Below are 22,094 nucleotides of genomic sequence, written 5' to 3' on the forward strand. Positions count from 1 at the left end.
TAGACGCACACACGCGCACACGCGCACCTAGACGCACACACGCACACACGCACCTAGACGCACACGCGCACCTAGACGCACACACACACGCACACGCACGCACACGCGCGCACACACGCACACACGCACCTAGACGCACACACGCATGCATCGATGGGATGGACTTTTTTTTGCTCGCTGCCCATTCTTGACAGGGTAGTTCCATATGATGTCTCGTATGAAATAGAAACACAGATGCTTTAGGAGTATCATTGTTGAATTTTATGTATTCCCATAAAAATCACTTTATTATGTATTTTTACTACTTTGTATTTTTGTTCCTATCCAACTGGTAGCCACTCCGTTACCTCCATCACTCTATTTTCATTACTCAGAGACTGATAGGCTGAATTTAGGTCTGTTCAGCTTGATTAATGGGCGATGAAGAAAATTTGAAGATTCAGGAATCATTTCGCCACAATCACATAATTTAATAAACAGTAATCGCCTGGAGGACTGTCCTTGCTCATTTGTTAAAGTGCCTGTACATTTTTTTCTTAAGATGAAACACTTTAATATCCAGCGATCATTTTGGGGCAGATTCTGTGTTTATTGTTTTATGACTTACTGCATAAATATGCTCCCTCTTCCTGCTGCCCTTTCGGCCCCAAGCCTCCAGTGTCTGAGTCTAGGGGAGGGCAGAGGCACCTTGGGGGCCGTGGGCTCCTGCACTCTGGGGCCCTGGGTCCCCCGTTGCTCATTTGCTGCATCTTGAGAATTGAGCTCAGCCATGGAAACCTGAACAAGAGTTTGGTCTTCCGGGGGGACGGTGTGCTGGGGTGCATTGCCCTGAGAAGTATATGCCTGAGACGGCTGTTACAGTTTCTTCTCTGCTTGCCTCTCCCCTGGGAGCTTCTGCCCTTCTGCCCAGGGACTTACTCTGGGTGACGTGTGCTCTCCTAGGGGGGCGTTCCGCTGGACGGCAGCGCGCTGGAGATCTTGGAGCGCCGCCTGTGCGTGGGCGTGCACAACGGTCTGGGCTTCGTGCAGAGGCCGCAGGTGATGGTGCTGGTGCCCGAGATGGACGTGGCCTTGACGCGCTCTGCCAGTTTCAGCAGGAAAGTTGGCTCCTCCTCGAAGGCCAGGTACTCTCCCCAGGGTGTGAGGTGCGGCCCCGTGGAACTGGGAGGTACGAGGGTGCACATAACCAGGATCAAAGCGAAGTGGAGCTGTTTTTGCGTGTGAAGTGTACACTCGTCTGCCCGGGCTTTTTCCCTGGTACCTTTGTTTCCTCTTGCTGGCTTATACCCGTTAGGAGCAGACCTCAGTGTTGTCCGGTTGGAAGAATCCTGGTTTGTGCCGTGACGGGTCTGGAGTTAGCATGACAGGTGCCTCCAGCTGTGGCTGCTTCGGGTCTGAGGGGACCCTGGCATGCTTTCCTCCCACTGGGCCTGCGGTCAGCGTCTCGTATGGTGGAGAACCAGCAGGCAGGAAGTCCTGTATTCCCAAGTCAGAACCAGAGACCTCTCCGAGGGGTGCCACGTGCGAGGCTGGGCAGAGGCTGGCCCTGGAGGATGAGCCTCCCTGGAGACCTGGCCGTATTGTCCGTCCTCCTGACATAGCTCTGGCGATTTGGAACGAGTGTTGATTGGGGCACCTAGAAGGGCTCGGGTTTGGGAGCTCCCTGGGGGCCAGACACGCAGCAGAGCTCAGCGGCGTTGCCGGGGGCCCTTGCTGGCCCTGCCTGACCCGCCGCTGCTCTGTGTTCTTGACCCAGCTCTGGGAGCCAGGCTCTGGTTCTGAGAAGCCGCCTCCGCCTCCCTGAGATGGCCCGTCACCCTGCGTTTGCCGTCGTCTTTCAGCTGGAGTATGTGTTCAACGGCCCTTCCGGACTGGACGGCAAGGTGAGCAGGGCCCGGGGCTCCGTGCCCTGAGGGTGAACAGAGTCGCCACCGGTGTTGTTCCTGTTAAAGCAGTGTAGTTACTGATCATCAGCAGTGTGGATAACAGGGGTAGCGCGGGATTATAGAAATCGCTTCTTCCCGCTGATAGCTTTGTTAGTCATTTCCCGTCTGTATGGTAATAGAATGTTCTGCCGGCGGTGGTAATCAGTAGTTCAGCGGGCATGCACAATGGCCTTACTTCACAAATATCAAATCGATAATTATTTTGAAAAATGGGTCTACTCTAATGTATTTTTCATATGCTATTAAGTACAGTAAAGCTTGAATCTGCGCAAGTGATAAATGTTTTCTCGCAGTGAACTTTGTGTGTCTGTGTCATAACTAAGTAAGTGTCTCTAAGGTTCAGTTGGAAGAAATACAGTTGACCCGTGAGCAGCACAGGTTTGAACTGTGTGGGTCCACTTACAGCCAAAAAAGATTTTTTTTGTAAATACAGTTCTTTAAGTATATTTTTTTCCTTATGATTTTCTTAATGACATTTTATTTCCTCTGGCTGACTTTACTGTAAGAATAGAGCGTATAATACAAACTATATACAGAATACATGTTAACTGTTCCTGTTACTGGTCAGGCTTCTGGTCAGCTGTGGGCTGTTAGTAGTGACGTTTTTGGAGGAGTCAGAAGTTACACGCAGGCTTTTGACTGTGCGGGGGTTGGTGTCCCTCAGCCCCGTGTCACTCAGGGCTCAGTGTGTAGACATCATTTACATCACTGATGGAGATTCTTTGGAAAACTCAAATCATGCTATACTTAAGATTCGGTTTTCCGTTTGAAAAAGCAAATGTCAATTTAACGTGTAAATTAAAAATAAAAGGGTAACGAGGCACCTTCCATGGCAGTTGGTCGGCCAGCGTTGCTGCGCAGCTGATGGAGGACCAGGACGGAGAACGGTCTTGGGGTGAGCCTTAGGAAGGGGAGGGGGCTGCCGAGTGGAGGTGCTGTTTCATTTTCTCATCTGCTCTTGGCTGTCTACACCTCAGGTCGGTATAATTCAGTCCTGATCAGGTGAACAGATCTAGAGGCAGGTGTTCTGATTATGGCTGAATACACCGTCACCAAAGTTTTAATCAAGCTCCGCTTTTCTTTATTTATTATCAGAAATTGCAGCTGGAATGCAACTGTGTGTGAGTGTGCCTGGCTGTGTGGGGTGGGCGCCCCGGGGCTTGGGTGGGGGACTCTGCCAGGAGGGAGGGCTTCGGGGCTGGCCCACCCAGCACCACTCCTTGGAAGGAGACACGGAGGGGGCCTGCCAAGTGGCCCCTGGGCCTGGTGCCCTCTGCGTCTCACGTACGTGTAGAGTGTTCCCTCCAGAATGTTAAATTACAGTTTGCTTGCGATTACAGAGTCTGTACGCAGAAACTGATGTGTCTCACGTGACACTTTATGATTATCTGTTAACTCTTCCCTGAAATGCTTAACCAGCGCCCGTGGTTTTACCATGTGTTCCTGCTTCACGGAGCCTTTGGAGCTCAGTGTGTAATAGCTCATCGGTTCCCTGTGGTGTGGAGGTTTCTCCCAACACGGAGTATTGGATTCCGTTGTACGGCCATCAGCTGCGCTTTCTTCAGCGCAGTCTGTAAAGCGGGGTCCCGGGCCGGTCCCAGGTCCCTGCCTGCCGTGTGCATGGAGCAGCGGGCGGCCGCACAACCCGGGGGGCAGGCCTGAGTTGGACAGGTCTCCATGTTGGGGGGAGGGCACAGGGGCGCTGCCGGCCCTCGTCCTTCCCCAGGAGTGTCCGTGTGTCGGTGGGGGCGTGCCCAGGTTGGGGGGACAGGCCACAGCCAGCAGGCCCCGGATCCCTCTGCGGGCAGTCGTGGAACGCGCTCTTCACTTTCATCCCGCCTGCGAGTCTTTCTCCCTTTCTTTCCTTGTGTGAGAGCTTCGTACGACGGACACTCCAAACGTAAACTGAGGCAGACCCCATAGTAAAATGAACCAGGTAGCTCGGCGGTTGCCAACCGCGTGTGCAATCCTGTTTTGTCCATACCATGTCCCAAAACCCGTTTTGATGTATTTCCAAGCAAATTCCAGTCATCTTCTGCTTAGATTACTGTGAACCTTGTGGCACGTCTGACTTTTCTTCTTTTAACCTTTTTGTTTTGGAAAATTTCAAATATGAAGGGAGAGAGAAGCCTGTGATGGAGCCGGCGGGGTGCCCGGCCCCGCCCCTCTCGGCCCACGCCGCCGCCTCTGCGAGCGGCCGGTCCGCGTCTCCGAGCGAGGGGACTGCTGCAGTACCGTCATCACACCCGAAACGCCGCGTCACTCAGTGTCCGGTCAGCCTGCGCGCGTGTTCCTCAAGTACTTTACAGAATCAGAAGTAGAAGAGCCAAAAACATAAACGAACTTCTCTTTGGAAAATGGTTTCTGAACCAAGTCTTCCACACAAGGGGCAGCGTGGTGCCGAGACCTGTTCTCAAGATGTGTTCCTTATGTCTTGTGTTCTTTTATTCCTAACGCTTGAAGAAACAGAGCGGGCCCGTGTCGCCCACGCTTCGGACCGGGAGCCAGAAGCCTCAGACTCCTGAGGCCCTTTGTGAGGCCGGCCCCCTTTAAGCGGTAGATGGGGAGAAACCATCTGGCTGGGAGTGTATCCAGTTTACACCCGGTCACCTGAGTCTCAGAGGTTTTCGGCCCCGAGTATTTTGGTAGTCATTAACAACAAACTAGAAAGACTGTTTTGAGAAGACACGCTCTTTGTTGGTAATCTGTTGGGAAGTTTTTGCATCTTTTAGTTAGCCAGGGCTTTAGTAAAGGCCTTTGTAATTCATCTTTGGGTTAGCTGTGAAGAGCCCACAGAAGCACTTCTTCCCCTCTGGGAATTAGAGTACATGGGGACAGTGCGCCCGCATTAGGTGGCCTGTTTAGAAATACTGGAAGCGGCAGAGGTGCGGGCTCCATCGGTGTTTGCTGATGGTTAGCGTTGATGAAGCGGACTCCCTAGATCGTAAGAGAGTGACACAGAGTGAAGGCAGCTGTAAAAACAACCAGACCCAGAGTCTTCTGCATTTTTATGTGAGAATAAGTGCACATCCCCAGGGGGCTGCCAGGGGTCAAAACAGTCCTTTTTGTGGAGTCACATAGCAAAATCCAAATCTCTAGAAGGTTAACATTAGCTAATTTATTATTTATGTATTTTCTAGTGTTCTTTGGACAAAACAAGTCCATATAACAAAGATTAGAGTGCTTGCCAGGTGCCTGGGACTCCTCAGAGCTGAATATTTTGATGTTCTGTATTTGGCACATGAGTATCATGCCTTGATTTATTCTGAAAATGATGTATATTTAAACGTTTACAACTTGGAAATATAGATGTCTTGAGGGTTTTGTGGAAGTCTTTCAGGATAACCTGGCTTGTCCCCTGGAGCATGCTGCCCTCCAGACGCCACCTTTCCACCCGCTGAGCCCGGGCTCTGCCCTCAGTTTCCCGAGAGCAGGCAGGGCTGAGTGCCCAGTGTGCGCTGGTGGTTGCTGATGGAGAGGGGGCAGCTGCCGAGTCTTCCATTTTGTCCTGAATGTTGGGCTCCCCTTATGGCTTTAGGTAAGATATCAACTCACTTTCTGAAAATTGTTTTTTTGTTTTGTCTTTTTCAAAAATGTTTTATTTTACTAAGAAATTCACAAGGCCTAAAACAGTTTTAAAGTGTATAGTTCAGTGGCATTCTGACTTACTTTTTTTTTTTTTTAATGTCTTTTTTTTCTCGTGGTAACAATACACATAACACAAACTTTCCCATCTTAACTGTTTTTAAGTGTGCAGTTTGGTGACATCAAGCACCTTCATGTTTGCTGTGCGGCTCTCACCTCTGTCCGTCCCCAGAATTCAAGTCTTGTTTTTTTTTTTTTTTTTTAAAGATTTTATTTATTTATTTATGAGAGACAGAGAGAGAGAGACAGAGGCAGAGGGAGAAGCAGACTCCCCGCGGAGCAGGGAGTCCGATGCGGGACTCGATCCCGGGACTTGAGGATCATGACCTGAGCCGAAGGCAGTCGCTTAACCAACTGAGCCACCCAGGCGTCCTGAATTCAAGTCTTGTAAAATCATAGAGTATTTGTCCTTTCCTGGCCGGTTTCTCTCACTCGGAATTATGTCTTCACGGCCCATCCATGCTGTGGCGTATTGGAGAATTTCCTTCCTTCTCACGGCTGAAGAATGGATATCCCGCGTATCCCGCGTTTTGCGTGTCCAGCCAGCGGTTGATGGGCTTGGGTGGCTTCCACATTCCAGACATTGTGAATAATGCTAACATGGACACGTGTATACACATATCTCTTCAAGACGCTCCACTCGGTTCTCCTGGGCATACACCAGAAGCAGAATTACTGGATTGTGTGGGAATTCTCTTTGTAGTTTTTGAGGAACCCCGCACTGTTTTCCACAGTGGCTGCACCATTTTACTTTCCCACCAACAGTGCGCGAGGGTTCTGGTTCCGCCGCGTCCTCACCAGCATTGCTGGTTGGTTTTTTGGTAACAGTCATGTGAATGGGTGTGAGGTGGTGTCTCACTGTGGTTTTGATTTGCGTTTCCCTGATGGTCAGTGACGCTGAGCATCTTTTTCCGTGCTTATTGTCCTGTATCTTCACTGGGGAGGTGTCTGTTCGGGTCCTTTGCCTGTTTTTGAGTCGGGTGGTTGTTGTTTTGTTGCAGGGTTCAGGAGTTCTCTCCGTGTTCTGGATGTTAATCTTTTATCAGATAATGTGGTTTGCAAATTTGTTTTCATCTTACTGTTGGTGGGCTTTTCCAGCTAATAAATCAAGCTGCTCTAAGCATTCTTGGGCAGGTCTTTGTGGACACACGTTTTCATTTCTTGTTGCCGAGTGCCGTGGGACCGAGTTCCGGGTCCGAGGTAGATACACGTTACCTTTCTGAGCACTGCCTGTTTCCCCAAAGTGTTTACGCCAGCACTGTTTGAGGACAGCTGCTCTGCATCCTCACCAGCTTCTGGTTTCATCTGTCTTTGTAACGTCAGCCTTTCTCGTGGGCGTGAATGTGGTTTTAATTTGCCTTTCCTTGATGACCAGGGGTGAGTACGTGTTCTGTGTTTGTTGGCCATCCCTACTCTTCCTTCATGAAGCAGCCAGGCCATTGTTTTGGATTGTGAGTAGATGGGAGTTTCTTTTATATATTTTTGCTATAAATTTTGCATCAGATACATAGAATATGAATATTCTTCTGTAGTCTGTCACTTGCCTTTTCATATTCTTAACATTGTTCTTGAAAAGACAAAACGTGTAGTAGGACTTTATATAATTTCTTTAAAAACTTTTTATTTGGACCTGATTTTAAACTTACAAATTACAAAAATACTAGGAATACTGGTCTACTCCTACCCAGATTCACCTGTTCACATCGGCCGCACTTGCTTTATCTCTGCTTGCTTGCCCCTGTTTCCTCCTCCCTCCTGTCCTCTGTGTGTGTGTGTGTGCGCGCGCGTGCGCGTGTGAACTCTCTGGGAGTGATTTCAGGCATCACGGCCCCTGACCCCAAATGCTTCAGTATGCATTTCTGAAGGTGGGGTGCCCTTCCGTGGGCACAGACAGCAGCCTGCCTGGCTCAGCACCGAGTTGGGCCGTAATCTCCACTGTAGTCCAGGCCTGCTGGTGACCTGGCATGTCCTTGGTGGCATCCCTCTCCGGTGCAGGGTGCGTGGTGGTAGGGTTCCTGCCTCCAGGGTCTCCTCTGATCTGGAGCAGCTCCGCAGCCTTTCTTTGGCTTTCCTGATTTTATATTTATAGGACAGTTTCCCTCCTTTTAGAGACTTTCATTTCTAATTTTTTAGAGGTAGAGGTCAGTGATTCATCAGTCTTATATAATACCTAGTGCTAATTACATCACGTGCCCTCCTTCATGCCCATCATCCAGTTACCCCATCCACCCACCCACCTCCCCTCCAGCCACCCTGTTTGTTTCCTGAGATTAAGAGTCTCTTAGGGTTTGTCTCCCTCTCTGATTTCGTCTTGTTTTTTTCTCTCCCTTCCCCTATGATCCTCTGTTTTGTTTCTTAAATTCCACATGAGTGAGATCATATGGTAATTGTCTTTCTCTGATTGACTTATTTCGCTTAGCATAATACCCTTTATTTCGTTCCATCCATGTCGATGCAAATGGTAGCTATTCATCCTTTTTGATGGCTGCATAATATTCCATTGTATATATATACCACATCTTCTTTATCTGTTCATTTGTCAATGGACATCTTGGCTCTTTCCACAGCTTGGCTATTGTGGACATTGCTGCTATAAACATTGGCATGCATGTACCCCTTCGGATCCCTACGTTTGTATCTTTGGGGTAAATACCCAGTAGTGTAATTGCTGGGTCGTACGGTAGCTCTATTTCCATCTTCTTGAGGAGCCTCCATACTGTTTTCCAGAGTGGCTGCACCAGCTTGCATTCCCACCAACAGTGTAAGAGGGTTCCTCTTTCTCTGCATCCCCGCCAACATCGTTTCCTGTCTTGTTAATTTTTGCCATTCTGACTGGTGTGAGGTGTATCTCATTGTGGTTTTGACTTGGATTTCCCTGATGCCAAGTGATGTTGAGCATTTTTTCATGTGTCTGTTGGCCATTTGGATGTCTTCTTTGCAGAAATGTCTGTTCATTCTTGCACAGGGGCCATGCTAATCTCCTCTGTAAAAGAAATGTCTGTTCATGTCTTCTGCCCATTTCTTGACTGAATTATTTGTTTTTTGGGTTTTTTGATAAGTTCTTTATAGACTTTGGTAGAAATGCTTTAAAGTGCGTGTTCCTCATGTTGGATTTGGTGATGTATCCTCCTGATGGAGTCAGTGTGTGCATCCCTGCTGGACACTGCCGTGGGGCGGGTGTGTCCCTCAGGGACCCACGTCAGAGGTGCGTGCTGTCCCTCTGGCCTCGTTGGCCTGCTTAGTTGTGATCGCTGGTCAGGTGTTGTGTGATGTCCCCACTGGACAGTTACTGGTTTTGTCGTAGCTAACAAGCAGTCTGTGGGGAGACCCTTTAAGCCCCTCATCTAATTGTCCCCTGGAGTTGGCATCTGTTGCTGCCTCTCTCAGAACGAGGATTTCCAGCTCCACATTGGGATGGACTCAAGGACACCTTTAAAAAAACCAAAAAAAAACCCCTACCATCCCTGGTTATTTTAGTGCTTGGATTGTCCCAGAGTCGTCCACAGTCCCTTCAGGCTGTGTCCTTGTGACATCCTCTGTCGTGTTCTGTTTTCTGAGCAATTTCTTACATTCTGGCAGAACAAGAAGCCCCAGGCTCATCTCACATCTTCCCCGTTCCAGCCCCGAAATCAGCCATTTCTGTGAGGAGCTGTGGTTTCCCACCTCTGCCTTTTTCTCAATAAACTTTTTCTTTTAGAAAAGTTTTAGATTTACAGAAAAACTGTGTAGATAATACAGAGATCCCACACACCCGTCCCCAGTTCCGCTATTATTAGCCTCGTTACTATGGTACATTTATCACAACCAGTATTAATATATTATTACCAGCCTAAGTCCATGCTTTATTTGAATTTCCTTTCCTAAAGCCCTTTTCTGTTCCAGGACCCCACCTGGGATGCCACACGTCATATAGTCATCATGTCTTCTTACGCACCTTTGGACTGTGACACTTTCTCAGACTTCCCTTGTTTTTGATGAGCCCTGGTTCTTTTTATTTATTTATTTTTATTTTTTAATTTTTAAAAAATATTTATTTATTTGAGAGAGAGAGGTGGGAGGAGGGGCAGAGGGAGAGAATCTCCAGCAGGTTTCCCGCTGAGCACGGAGCCCAATGTGGGCCAGATCCTGGGACCCCCCCAGATCATGACCCGAGCTAAAATCAAGAGTTGGTCGCTCAACCACCCGAGTCACCCAGGTGCCCCAGCCCTGGTTCTTTTTAAAGGGGATGTGTCTGCATCTGGATCTGGGCATTTCCCAGCTCTGATTTCAGTGGCCAGAGCTGGGAAACTCACCACGGAAATACACATGCACACATACACACACGTACGTGCACACGCCTACACACGCGTGTGCACAGACTCGGCTTAGGACTGGAGTTCTTGCCGGCCCCAGGCCATCTGCAGGGTGCTCTGAGCCTCCTTCCCCGTGGGGCCCTGCCTCCTTCCTCAGGGAGAAGCCGGCCGCACCATCGGCCCCTGCGCAGGGTTGCTCCCCCCACAGTGCTGCTGCGAGAGGCGGCCTACCAGCTGGAGTTCAGCTGCTTGGCCTTGCCCCCGCCGGGTGGCCCTGCTGCCCACTTGAGCCACAGCGGGCCCTCCTGTTTCTGTCTGCCTTTAGTTTTGTAGGTATTTCCCTTCCCATCCTTAGTGATTTAGTTTTATTTTTTGAATGTGTAGAACACTAATATGCTTTTAAAAGTAAAAATTCTACCAAGAAGTGGTTTCAGAAGAGCATCGCTCCCTCTGTGTCCCTTCCGCTGTCCTGACCCCGGGCGGGAACCGGCGCCGTGGCTCCCGGGCTGCTGCGTGTGTGTGCAAGTGCACACGCGTGTGTGTTCTTGGCTCCCGTTCAGCGCGCGGGGGGCTGACTCCGCGTGTGTCCCTGCTGTCACGCCAGGCCGGCCACAGAGCGCTTCCCCCTCCTTTGCCGGCCGCGTGCGCTCCATCGCGCCCCACAGCTGTTCACGGATTTCCCGCGTTTGGATAGCTCGGCAGTTTGCGGGGCCTTGCCCCCCTTGTGGGGGTGCCGTCCGAGCGCTTGCTCGCTCCGCACTGTGGGGCTTGTCTTCAAGGTGCGCCCAGAAGGGCTTGCTGGATCGAGGGCTGGGACGGTGACCCTTGCCGGGAGTGGTGTTGTCAGGCTCTGGGGTCTGCTGCTCAGAGGGGCGAAGTGGCATCATGGTGAGTGACCGTGAGTGAAGTCGAACGGGTGGGTCGCCTGTTCACTGCTTTTGCCCGCTTTTCTGTAGTGTTCTTGCAGTTCTTCTTTACATGTTGTGCTCTTTGTGAGTGAGGGCGTCTGCTCTCTCTCAGGTGAGTTTGCAGACGCCTTCTCCCACTTTGCCATCCGCCTTTTCACCACGTCCCCGTTTCTTTCCACGTCTTCGTCTGCTCTGGAGGCCCTAACGAAATGCCGTGTGAACGCCAGACACGTATCCCTGCAGTGCTGGAGCCCAAGTCCAAGGTCACGGTGCCACCGATTTGGTTCTGGTGAAGCCCGACCTTGCAGCCGCTGCCCCTCCCACTGTGATGCCTCCAGGGGTGGGGTGGGGGGGGTGGGGGGTGGGGTGTGGCCTGGCTACAGACAACCTTTCCCGAGTGCTGATTCCTAAAGAGAGCTGCCTTCTCCCAGGGCCCCTGGGGACCCCCTCACGGAAGGACCAGCCCTGGCCCCCGTACAGCCCTTCTCTGGAGAGTCGGCTGCTCCAAAGCATGCAGTCCCCTGTTGACCTATGGGGTGGCCCCCGGCCCCGAGGAGTGGAGGGGCCGTGCCCACAGGAAGGGATGCCAGGCCGCCAAGCCTGAGCCCTGCCATCAAGGAGAAGGCGGAGGGAAGCAGAACAAGGCAAGGGGCAGGTTCTCCCGAGGAAGCCCGTGCACGTACCAGGGCCGCTGGGCCGCAGACTCCGTCTCCAGAGGCCCGGAGGCCGCACGCCTGTCCCCTTCACCAGGCACAGCTCCAAGCTCAGGACCATTTTGCCTTTGCTTCTTTAATTCATTGTCAAGTGACCACCTTTTTTGCAAAGAGGACCGAAGTGTTGTGACCCCTTTAGCCAGGATGAAGAATTGTCCCAGGTTATGGAACTCTCTTAAAACCACAGCCCTGCTTGTCACTGCTCATGTGTATGTTTACAAATACTGTCCTTGGTGGGATGAAACGACCGTACCGTCTGTCAGGTGATTGCTGTGCCTTTGAATGACGCGTACTGTCAGGCACGGCAGATTAAGTGACCGACCGTGTGTTGTTGGGTTTCCTTCTCCACCGTGAGTATGAAGGAAGTTAGCCTGCAGCAGCTGCCGAGTTCACTGTCCGTCTGATTTACAAGAGGCTTTGGCATCTAATTGACCAGTGTCTGGAAGGACAACTTCGGGCTGATGACACCTGTCCTGTGAGCCTTTGCTTTGTCTGGTGGCATCACCCAGGCCCTGGGTGCCTGTCTCTCTCCTGACCCTTCACCTTGTAGGCTCTCAGGCCTTGTGCAGTGCACCGCAGTGTCCAAGGACCCGGTGTCCTTTATGGAGAATGCTGAGAAATGGGTAACCTGGAGGCGGCCTCGCTCCTTGCTGGTTATCCAGCTCTTGCTGCTCTTGCGTGCCCGCCAGTCATGCGGGCGGATACCTGCCCCTCTGGAGGACGGTCCTTGGTCCCTGCCGCCTGCCGTGCTGGTGGGCGTTCTTGGGGCCAGGGTGCAGGTCACACAGCGGACGTGCCTGCCCCCAGCCTGGGGCTGGGTTCCCTCCAGAGGCTCCAGGGGAGAATCTCTGCTGCCTCTTGCAGGTTTTGGCAGCCGCTGTCCCCCCTTGGCTCACGGCCGTGTTTCTGCAGCTTCTGCCTGCACGTGGCCTTCCCTCTGTCTCTCGGTCTCAAATCTCTTTCTGTCCTGCTTTGTAAGGACACCTGTCATTGGATTTGGGGCCCACGTGGATAATCTGGATCTCCTAATCTCATAATACCTAATTACAACTGCATGGACCCTTTCTCCAAATCAGGTCACAATCGCAGCGCCCAGGGCTTAGGCTGTGGACCTGCCTTTTTGAAGCCGCCGTGGAGCCCCCCACAGGGAGCCAGGTTGCAGCATTCCCGGGGGTCAGGGTTGTTGTCTGTTTGGGTTCTGCCTGGTGGATTTGGTGGCCCTTCTGTTCCACGACAAACCCGGCTTAGAATCCAAGTATACTCCTTTGGCCTCTTGTATATCGTTTGCTGTTATAATTAAAAGTCTAAATGGGGAACAATTCAATGGTTTTCTTCTCTTTTTGTTTTTTTTTTTCTTTTCATGAAGCCAAACCCAGTTGGGCAGGATAAGATGTTATGAAGTAACGGACTTTATCTCAACCACTAGAATTCACCGACAGGAGGAGCCTTGTCACGTTGACCAGTTAAATAGTTGCTCTCGCTCTGCCCACCTGCTTGGATGCGCCTGACCTCCTCCGAGCCAGGGACGGGCTGGGGGGATCCGAGGGGCGTGGGGTTGGGGAGCTTCTCGCCTGCAGGTGTCACCCTGGCCTGGTGGAAGAGAGCGCGGGCTAATACGTGGCAACCGAATTGCCACTGAGCCCTAATTGTTGCAGAAATCTTTGTAAAGCAGTGATCAGTGACTCGCTAACCGTCTCTTCTTGTTGGAGCTGTTAGAGACAAAAGCGAGGGGAAGTGGATATGTGTATAACTGTCAGGTACTCCGCACAGGGCAGAGCTATTATCGATCAAGAACTAGGAAACCAAAGGAACTGTGAAATTGGAAGACTGCGTATCAGAATCACCTAATTTGAAAGATTAAACCAGAAGGACTTGCACAAATGGCATGACAACTTGGATACATATTTTATTTTTGATTCTGTAATGAACTGGATTTTTTAAGGAGATGGCTGTTTACAAAAGTAGTCTAGAAATGATTGAATCTGCATAGTTTTTTTTTTTTAAGATTTTATTTATTTGACAGAGAGAGACACAGTGAAAGAGGGAACACAAGCAAGGGGAGTGGGAGAGGGAGAAGCAGGCTTTCCGCTGAGCAGAGAGCCTGATGCGGGGCTCGATCCCAGGACCCTGGAATCATAACCTGAGCCGAAGGCAGACGCTTAACAACTGAGCCACCCAGGCACCCCGCATAGTTTTTTTTTAGTGGCCAATTTTGCTAATACATTTATAGTAACTTTTTTTAAAGTGCCAACTTCTTTTTCTTAATTTACTTATTTTTTTTAAAATTTTTTATTGTTATGTTAATCCCCATACATTACATCATTAGTTTTAGATGTAGTGTTCCATGATTCATTGTTTGTGCATAACACCCAGTGCTCCATGCTGAACGTGCCCTCCTCAATACCCATCACCAGGCTAACCCATCCTCCCACGCCCCTCCCCTCTAGAACCGTCAGTTTGTTTTTCTTATAGTAACTTTTTAAAAAAGATTTTATTTATTGGGGTGCCTGGGTGGCTCAGATGGTTAAGCATCCGCCTTCAGCTCAGGTCACAATTCCGGGGTCCTGGGATCCAGTCCCACATCAGGCTCCTGGCTCGTCGGGGAGCCTGCTTCTCCCTTTCCCTCTGCCTCTCCCCCTGCTCATGCTCTCTCTCTCTGTGTCTCAAATGAATAAATAAAATCTAAAAAAAAAAAAGATTTTATTTATTTATTTGAGAGGGAGAGAGCACAAGAGCCGAAGGCAGATGCTTAACCGACTGAGCCACCCAAGTGCCCTCAGTAATTTGGTTTTTAAAGAGCAGTGGATTTAGAGTCAACTTGCAGTCAGTACGGTTTGATGTCACCGTCATCAGCCAACGGGATGGGGAGCAGCAGGTATCTGGCACGTGTTGGAAGTGTTGAGCAGTGTCACATGCGTAGGCTTCTTACTTTGCTGGTTCTTTGTACTTCCAGGATGTGGTGGTGTTCTCATTGAACTGGCAGGGACCCAAGTCCCCGCTCACCCCTGTGACCGGGGCAGATGGGGTGGTAGCCTAGCCCGTGAGCTGAAGTTTGGCTCAGAACAGGCCCCACTGAAGTGAGGTTGGTCCACTTATGATGGGGCCTCAGGAAGAGGAATTAATTCAAGACCAGACGCTAACTCTGGACATTTCTCCCCCTGTGACTGAGGATCTAGCAGGATGGACGGGAGACCGTCGGGCAGAGGAACAGGACTGCCTGACTGGGGTGAGACGAACGTCCTTCCTCTTCCGTGTTGGGCGCTGCCCGCACATTCCCTCGGCTGCGCCGTGGCCTAGTTGACCATCGAGCCCTCTGTGCTGGGCTCCAGCCAGAGTCCTTTGGTGTGCGTGTGTGACGATCTGCCTCGGGCAGATCCTGGCCGTGACAAGGGCATGGCAGCTCACCCCCGTCCCCCAAGTAAGCGGGGTCCCTTGGGAGCCCCAGCTGCTCTGCTGCAGCCTGGCCTTCTTCTGTGGCTTCGACACAGCCCATGTCCGCGGGCCCCCCTCGGCTTCCCTCTCCTCGGGGACGATGTCTTTTACCGTCCCTGATGGGGCATGGGCTTCCCTTCCTTCCAGGAGTGTGAATCCCCCCTCCAGGCTGCCCGCCCTCCCCGTGCCCGGGGCCCGGATGGGGAGGGCTGCCTGCTTAGCGGATGTGGCTGGTGGTCTAGGGACCAGATGGGGTCACCCCGTTCCTCTTCTGTCCTCACCGCAGAGGGGAGCGGACAGCTCTCTGCTACCTGTGAGGAGGGCCTTAGGAGGCGGACGGCTGTGCTCATGCTCCGGTTACTGCCTACACCTTCCGGTTTTTCTCCTCCCGCATCACCAGCGTCACCGCCAGCGCCAGGCGGTGGGCAGAGGCGGGGTGGCTCCCGACCCCGGGGCTGGACTGTTTCAGTGTGACTCTGGTCGGGACGGCTGTGCGCCGGGGCTGGAAAGCGCCTTGCTGGGCTCCCAGTCCGACCGGCTTGCCGAGGGCCCTGTGGCCTCCGGCCGAGAGCCGGCCTTCCTGGAGTCCTGATGTGCTGCCTCCCGGGGAGCCTGCGGCCTCTGCCAGTCGGGGGCTCGGCGGAGCCGGGGTGTCTGATGGCGCCTCTGCACGGCGGCCGTCGCAAGTCTCACTGCCCAGCTGAGCAGGGGTTCCAGGCCTGGAGTGTGGCTTTATTCGTAATTCTGAGTGAACCGATGAAGTTTAATGGTACCATTAAAACATGCTGAGTCAAGCCTGAAACTGTATTTGAGAAAATGACTTTTCCCTAATCCCAGGTTTTCCTTAGTGTCCTCATTGCTTTCACTTGGCCAGTGATAGAGAAGGCAGAAGAAGGAACGGCACAGAAAATTGGGCCTGGCCGGTTTCCCAGGTACACAGAGTCACATATGTGAAATGTACCGTTCGTTATGAGCGGAAATGTAGCTGGAGAAAATGTGTGTGAATAATACCAAATTGAATTCCACGTGCATCCTTCATTATCACTAACACCAAGCGTCATTCCTAGTGTTTTCCTAATGGATGTGGGTAGATGTGGGCAAGAGACAGCGTGCTTACAGATCTGCACAAAGAGCCTCGGGGAATCAGGGGGGTCGGAAGGATGGTGTCGGTCTTTAAAAGAAAGGCCGCTGCTGCCTTGAGCCAGAAGGGAGATCCATAGAGGAGAGGGTGCTGGTTAGGTTGGCAGGGAGGTCTCAAGGTGGGCGGCTACTTCCCTGCCCTCCGAGCTTCTGTGTTGTGCCCTCCTGCTCTGGTTCCTTCTGCGTGACCCTGCCTGGCCGAACTGCTCCCTCGTGACATCTGCAAGGTGGGTCTCGTGTAAGTCATGCACCGACGCACGTCGTTTCCCTTCTAGGCAGCCTCGGTCACCTCTCTATCCAGCGGGGCATGTATGCACATGGTTCGCTGGGCTGTCTGGAACCCCTTGCTGGAAGCCGGCTCCGGGAAGGTGATCTTACCTCTGCAGGGTGGGATCCGGCCCAACCCCTCGCACTGTCTGGTCTATAAAGTACCCCCGGCCAGCATGAGCTCCGAAGAGGTAAGTTGTTCAGATACTTCGTGAGTATGACTCTTTGCCCGTGAGCTTCTAGCAAGTTCATACATTTTCAAAACCAGAAGTTGACAGTTAGGTTTGTGGATGTGTCATGAGCAGAATTTTTTCATCTCATGGATGTGCCCTTAAAGGATGAGCATGATTGCTGACTCACGTCAGCTGTGAACTGAGGCAGGTTTTTATCTTGGGGCTTAGGACATCCCCATTCACACATCAGTCTTGCAAGATGGCCAGAGGGCCTGTGACTTTTATTTGTACACACTGTGCAAACAGGGTCCACTTCTGTGCTGTGCGTGTACATGTGGAGGATGGGCCTTGTGCGGTGCCAGGGCTGTGGTCAGCGCCGGGCAGTGGGAGTCAAGCCTGGCTCATCTCTATGACTAGTTTCTCGTGCCTGCTGGCCCTTGGCTCCTTCCAGCTTTGCATGGAGGGCAGGCCACAGCAGGAGTTTAAAAATCCATGTTTGGAATGAAACTTTCTCTGAACCCTGGTAGAGAAGACAGGTAAAGGGGGCGGGGCCGGTTGAAGGGTGTGCGAGGGCTCTGCTCTGCCGGCCACTGCCAGCCTTGCCCGATGGGTGGCAGGGACCCAGGGAGCCACAGGTACCGCGGGAAAGTGCTGCTGGCGACGGAAGCCCATCCCGATGCCAACGTCACCCAGTGTCGCATGCAGGGTGCTTGGATCTGCCCGTGCTCCTGAACCGCGCTCCGTCTGTCTCAGCGGTGTGGCGAGGAGCCTTTTACTGCTCACCCGTCTCATTTTTCTTAGGTGAAGAGACCGTCCCTGGCCTTTCAGTGAATCGTCTGTGTGCTGACCTAGCAACAAACGTTATTTTCAGTGTTGTTATTTATGATGTGGGTAATGGTTTGCAGACCTGGATAAGGGAACAGCTGATTGTGCAGCTTTTCTTATTACGGGACTGTCTCATTATGGGACTGCATTTTGTTGCATTCCCTCACGGACTAGTCTGAGCCCTTATTGTAAAACTGCCATTAGAGATCCTGAAGCCGTTGCCCCTCTCTCTCCCTCTTGGTATGTATATATGTATGTATTTAAATATTTATTCTATTTAATTTTAGCCTTGTCATGCCATGACATTCCCTTCACTTTCTAAATGTGTAAACTGTATTGGGGGATAAGTGTTTGGAAGACTTGACTATCTTGAGGACACAGATATATCAAATACTGCCATTTTTCACAAGGAATGTCACTTCTAATTGGGGTTTTTCAACCTCGGTGCTGCTGACATTTTGGGCCAGATAATTCTTTGCTGTGGGGATTGTCCTGTGCTTCAGAGGACGTTCATCCCCAGCCCTGGCCTCTACCTGCTAGATGCCCATAGCCCCCACCTGCGACACACTGAGTTGTCTGTGGACGTTGCCAAATGTCTCCCGAGGGCAGAATTGCCCCTGGTTGAGACCACTATTCTAAGCATCTTTAACTAACCTAAAATAATGAACCAAAACTGGTCAGAAACTTAATTCTGCTTCCTCCTCTGCTTCTTCCTGCGTTTGTCTTCTCTAGCACCGTCAGCCTCTGTCCAGGCAGACGGTGTGGAGGCCCACGTGTGCCTCGTCTCTGCCCCCACCCGGGCCGTTCTGTGTCTTACTCGTCCATTCAGTGAACTTCTACTGAGCACCTATATGTACCCTTGGAAAAACATCCCCGATCCCGTGAACTTACCCTTAAGGGGAAGTGGCAGATATTAATCAGAGGAAAATATAAATATTAGAAACATCCCATAATTTTTGGCTAAGTAAATTTGGGGGTTTGTGTTATGATTATTTCAATGTTATTTCCTGTGTAAGTAAGTAGTGTATTATGATTGTTTTCTTTCTTAAACAATGCCTGTATTTTTCCAAGTAATTGTCTTTTAAAAAAATTTTATATCTCCAGAGGCAGCCACTTTCAACCCTTAGCTGTGACTTACGGTGTTTACTTTGTTTCCAAATATTATGCTTCTACTGCTATTTCTTAGTTTATCAATTTTAGATATTATGTATTGACTTCTAATAATGATAGATGAGAACTTTAGCTTTTTGATACACTCCTACGCTCTTTAAAGAAACCACTCTGTCCTCCCACTGTGTTGCCTTGGATTCAGGGACTGTTTGTTGCCAGAAGTGTGCAGCACAATGGGGTCTGGCTCGAGGGTTGTGAAGCCCCAGGGAACTGAACCAGTCTGGGGAGGCCACGGAGAGGGAGGGGCTTGGGAAACAACCCCATAACATTGTTTAAGAAATGCTGGGTTAGCCCTCAGGCTGCACATGCCTGAGTCTGACCCTGAACTGCTGTACCAAAGACCCAGAGAACTGACTGTGGATAGACCACCAACCCCGTCCCAGTGTTGCCCTGGGTGGATCACATGCAGGAGGGATCCGAATAGTGCTGCATGGGTTTGACAACCCATAGAAGGCTGGTTGGAAACTGTGGCCTGAGCCTATTGTGCTGGTTTCTGATGAAACAGAAATATCAACATACTCCACAGGATTTAAGTGAGACTCAGAGTCTCCTAACATAATATTCAAAATGTCTGTGATATAATCTAAACTTAATTGACATGCAAAGAACCAGGAAAATCTCAACTTTTAGAGAGAAGACACTCAACAGACACCAAAACATTCCATGCAAACACTAATCAAAAGAAAACAGGAGTGTCTGTATTAACACCAGATAGAGTGGACTTTGGAGCAAAGGAAGTTTCCGGGAATTAAGAAAGATATTACCCATGATAAAAGAGTCAATTCACCAAGAAGACATAGCAGTCCTAAAAGTGTGTGCATCTAACACAGAGCTTCAAAATACATAAAGCAGAAACTAATTAGTAGAAGTGAAAGGGCAAACAGACAAATTTATGGTTCTAGTTGGAGACTTTAACACCCCTCTAAGTAAACCAGGGAACACATGGAAAATCACTGAGGACACGGAAGAACTGAATGACATCATGAACCGTCGGGATCGACATGACTTCTATAGAACCCTGCACCCAATAGCAGCAGAATGCACATTCTTTTCCAGTGCACAGGGAACATGCAGACAGACCACATCCTGGGCCATAAAACAAACCTTCACAATTTCTAAAGAATTGGAATTATACAGGGTATGTTCCGTGATCATAATAGGATTAAACCAGAAGGCAATAACAAAGATAGGAGTAAAAAGTACGGGCACTTGGAAAGTAGACAATACATTTCTAAATAATCCGTAACTCAAAGAGGAAGCCTCAGGAAGAAATAGAGGATGTTTTGGACTGAACAAAAGTGAAAATACATCAAAAGGTGGAGGATGCAGCTGATGCGTGCTTCCAGGGAAATTGATAGCATCAGGTGCTTGTATTAGTACAGAAGAATGGTCTCCATTCAGTAATCTTATCTTCCACATGTATGAGCAAGAGAAAGAAGAACAAACTAACCCTAAAACCAGCACAAGAAAGTGGTAATAAAGATAAAGAGCAGAAACCAATGAAATTGAAAACAGAACAGTACAGAGACAATAGAGAACAAAAATAGAGAAAATCAATGAAACCAAAAGTGGATTCTTTGAAAAGATCAATAAAATTGATAAATGTCCAGAAAGAGCTACAACAAGAGAGGACTCAAATTGCTGCTGTTAGGAGTGGAAGAGGGACCATCACTGCTGGCCCCACAGGCATCAAAAGGACAGTAAAGGAACACTGAGCAACTCTGTGCCTAGAAATTTGGCAATTTAGATGAAATGGATCAATTTATCTTAAACCAGAAATTATCAAAACTCACCCAGGATGAAGTAGACAAACTGAGTAGTCCTATGACTATTACAGAAGCTGAATTTGTGGTTAAAACACTTTTGAGAAAGCAATATCCAGGCCTATTCACTCTGAATTCTACCAAACGACTTAAAGAAGAAAGAAGAGCAGTTTTATTCAATCTCTCCCAGGAAATAGAAGGATGGGAACAATTCCTAATTCACATAATGGGGCCTGTACTATCCTGATAACAAAATTAGAGAGAGACAGCATAAGAAGACCATGGACACATGTCCCTCATGGACATGGCTGCAGAATCATCAACAGAATACTCATAAATTGAATCCAACAATATGGAAAGAAGACAACACCATGACCAAGTGGGGGTTTGTCCGAGAAATGCAAGGCTGTTTTTGTTTTAAAAATTAATAAATATAATTCACCATAGTAGAGCCTGAAGAAGGTAAACTGTATAATCATAGCAATTGACACACACAGGCATTTGACAAAATTCAACATTGATTTATGATAAAAAAAAACTGTGAGCAAACTAGGAGAAGAGAAGCCCCTCCTTCTGCTCAGGGGCATCCGCACAAACCCGTCAGTGAGCATCCTACTGAGTGGTGAGAGGTGGAGTGCCGTCCCCCTCAGATCAGGGACAAGTGAGGGATGTCCACTCAGCATCCAGAATCTTGTTCAGCATCGTACCCGAAGTCCTAGCCAGGGCATGAAGGCAAGAAGACAAAATAAAAGACACACAGATTGGAAAGGGAGAAACAGAACTGTACTTGTTTGCAGATACCATCGTTGTTTGTGTGGAAAATCCCCAGGGATCTACAAAAAAAACCCTGCTAGAATAAATTAGTGACTTTATTGAGGTTGTGGGAGACAACAGGAGATCAAGATAGAAAAATCATTCATTTCTGTGTTAGCAATGAAAAGTTGACAAGCAAAATAAAAAAAAAAAAGCAGTATTACTTACAAAGCCCTTTCCCTCAACAAGATAAATCTAATAACGGTGTTTACGGGATCTGTCTGCTGCGAACTGTAGCCCGTTCCTTTTGCTGCATGTCACTATTCTTGTCGTGGTTACTCTTGGTCTTGGGTGAGATCACAGAGAACCTACATAACTGGAGAGACACGACATCTTTATGGATGGGAAGATCCAATATGATAAAGATATAAATTCTCCCCTAATTCATCTGTAGATAATGTAATTTTAATCAAAATCCCAGCAGATTTTTTTTTTTTTGTCTACATATAGAAAAACTGATCCTAAAATTTATACAGAAAGGCACAGGAATTAGAAGAGTCCAAAGAATTTTGACCAGAGCAGTGAAGTTGGAGGAATCACACCCCCCTGTTTGACATTTAGAGTAAAGCTTCCGCAGCCCCTGTAAAGGGCTGTGTGAGGGATTGGCACATAAGTCAGGGGAACAGAACAGAGTCTAGAAGTAAACCACAGTGTCCTATAGAATGAACTCCACACCCACCACATGACCCAGCAGTCCTGGTCTCGGAGACATGAAGACTTAGGTTCACACAGAAACATGTGCCCCAGGGTTTGTAACCACCCGCACTGAAAAGAGCCCAAAGTTGCTTAAACGTGTGAATGCATGAATAAACCGTGCACGTCGTACCATAGAATGCCGCTCAGCAGGAAAAGGAACCGATGACTGATACGTCCTACTGCTTGGATGAGTCTCATCAGCATTGTGTGGAGTGCAGGAAGCCAGGCTCAAAAATGATCTGTCATGTGGTTCCATGTCTATGACATCCTGGAAAGACCAGGCTGCCGTGACGGAGGGCAGCTCAGTGACG

At 49.6% G+C, this 22,094-nt stretch overlaps 1 protein-coding gene across 7 annotated transcripts in view; it reads left to right on the plus strand.

Moving 5' to 3' along the window:
• Positions 1-22,094, plus strand: part of NPHP4 (nephrocystin 4) — a 113,547-nt gene that overhangs the window by 34,750 nt on the left and 56,703 nt on the right. For all 7 annotated transcript variants that reach the window (XM_032394940.1, XM_032394964.1, XM_032394959.1 and 4 more), the window contains exons 8-10: positions 943-1,124; positions 1,757-1,883; positions 16,352-16,534. In XM_032394940.1, the coding sequence (XP_032250831.1) occupies positions 943-1,124; positions 1,757-1,883; positions 16,352-16,534 (492 nt within the window). The remainder of the gene's footprint in view (positions 1-942; positions 1,125-1,756; positions 1,884-16,351; positions 16,535-22,094) is intronic.

Source organism: Phoca vitulina, unplaced genomic scaffold (genome assembly GCF_004348235.1).
Source record: "Phoca vitulina isolate PV1807 unplaced genomic scaffold, GSC_HSeal_1.0 scaffold2, whole genome shotgun sequence".
Classification (NCBI taxonomy): Eukaryota; Metazoa; Chordata; class Mammalia; order Carnivora; family Phocidae; genus Phoca; species Phoca vitulina.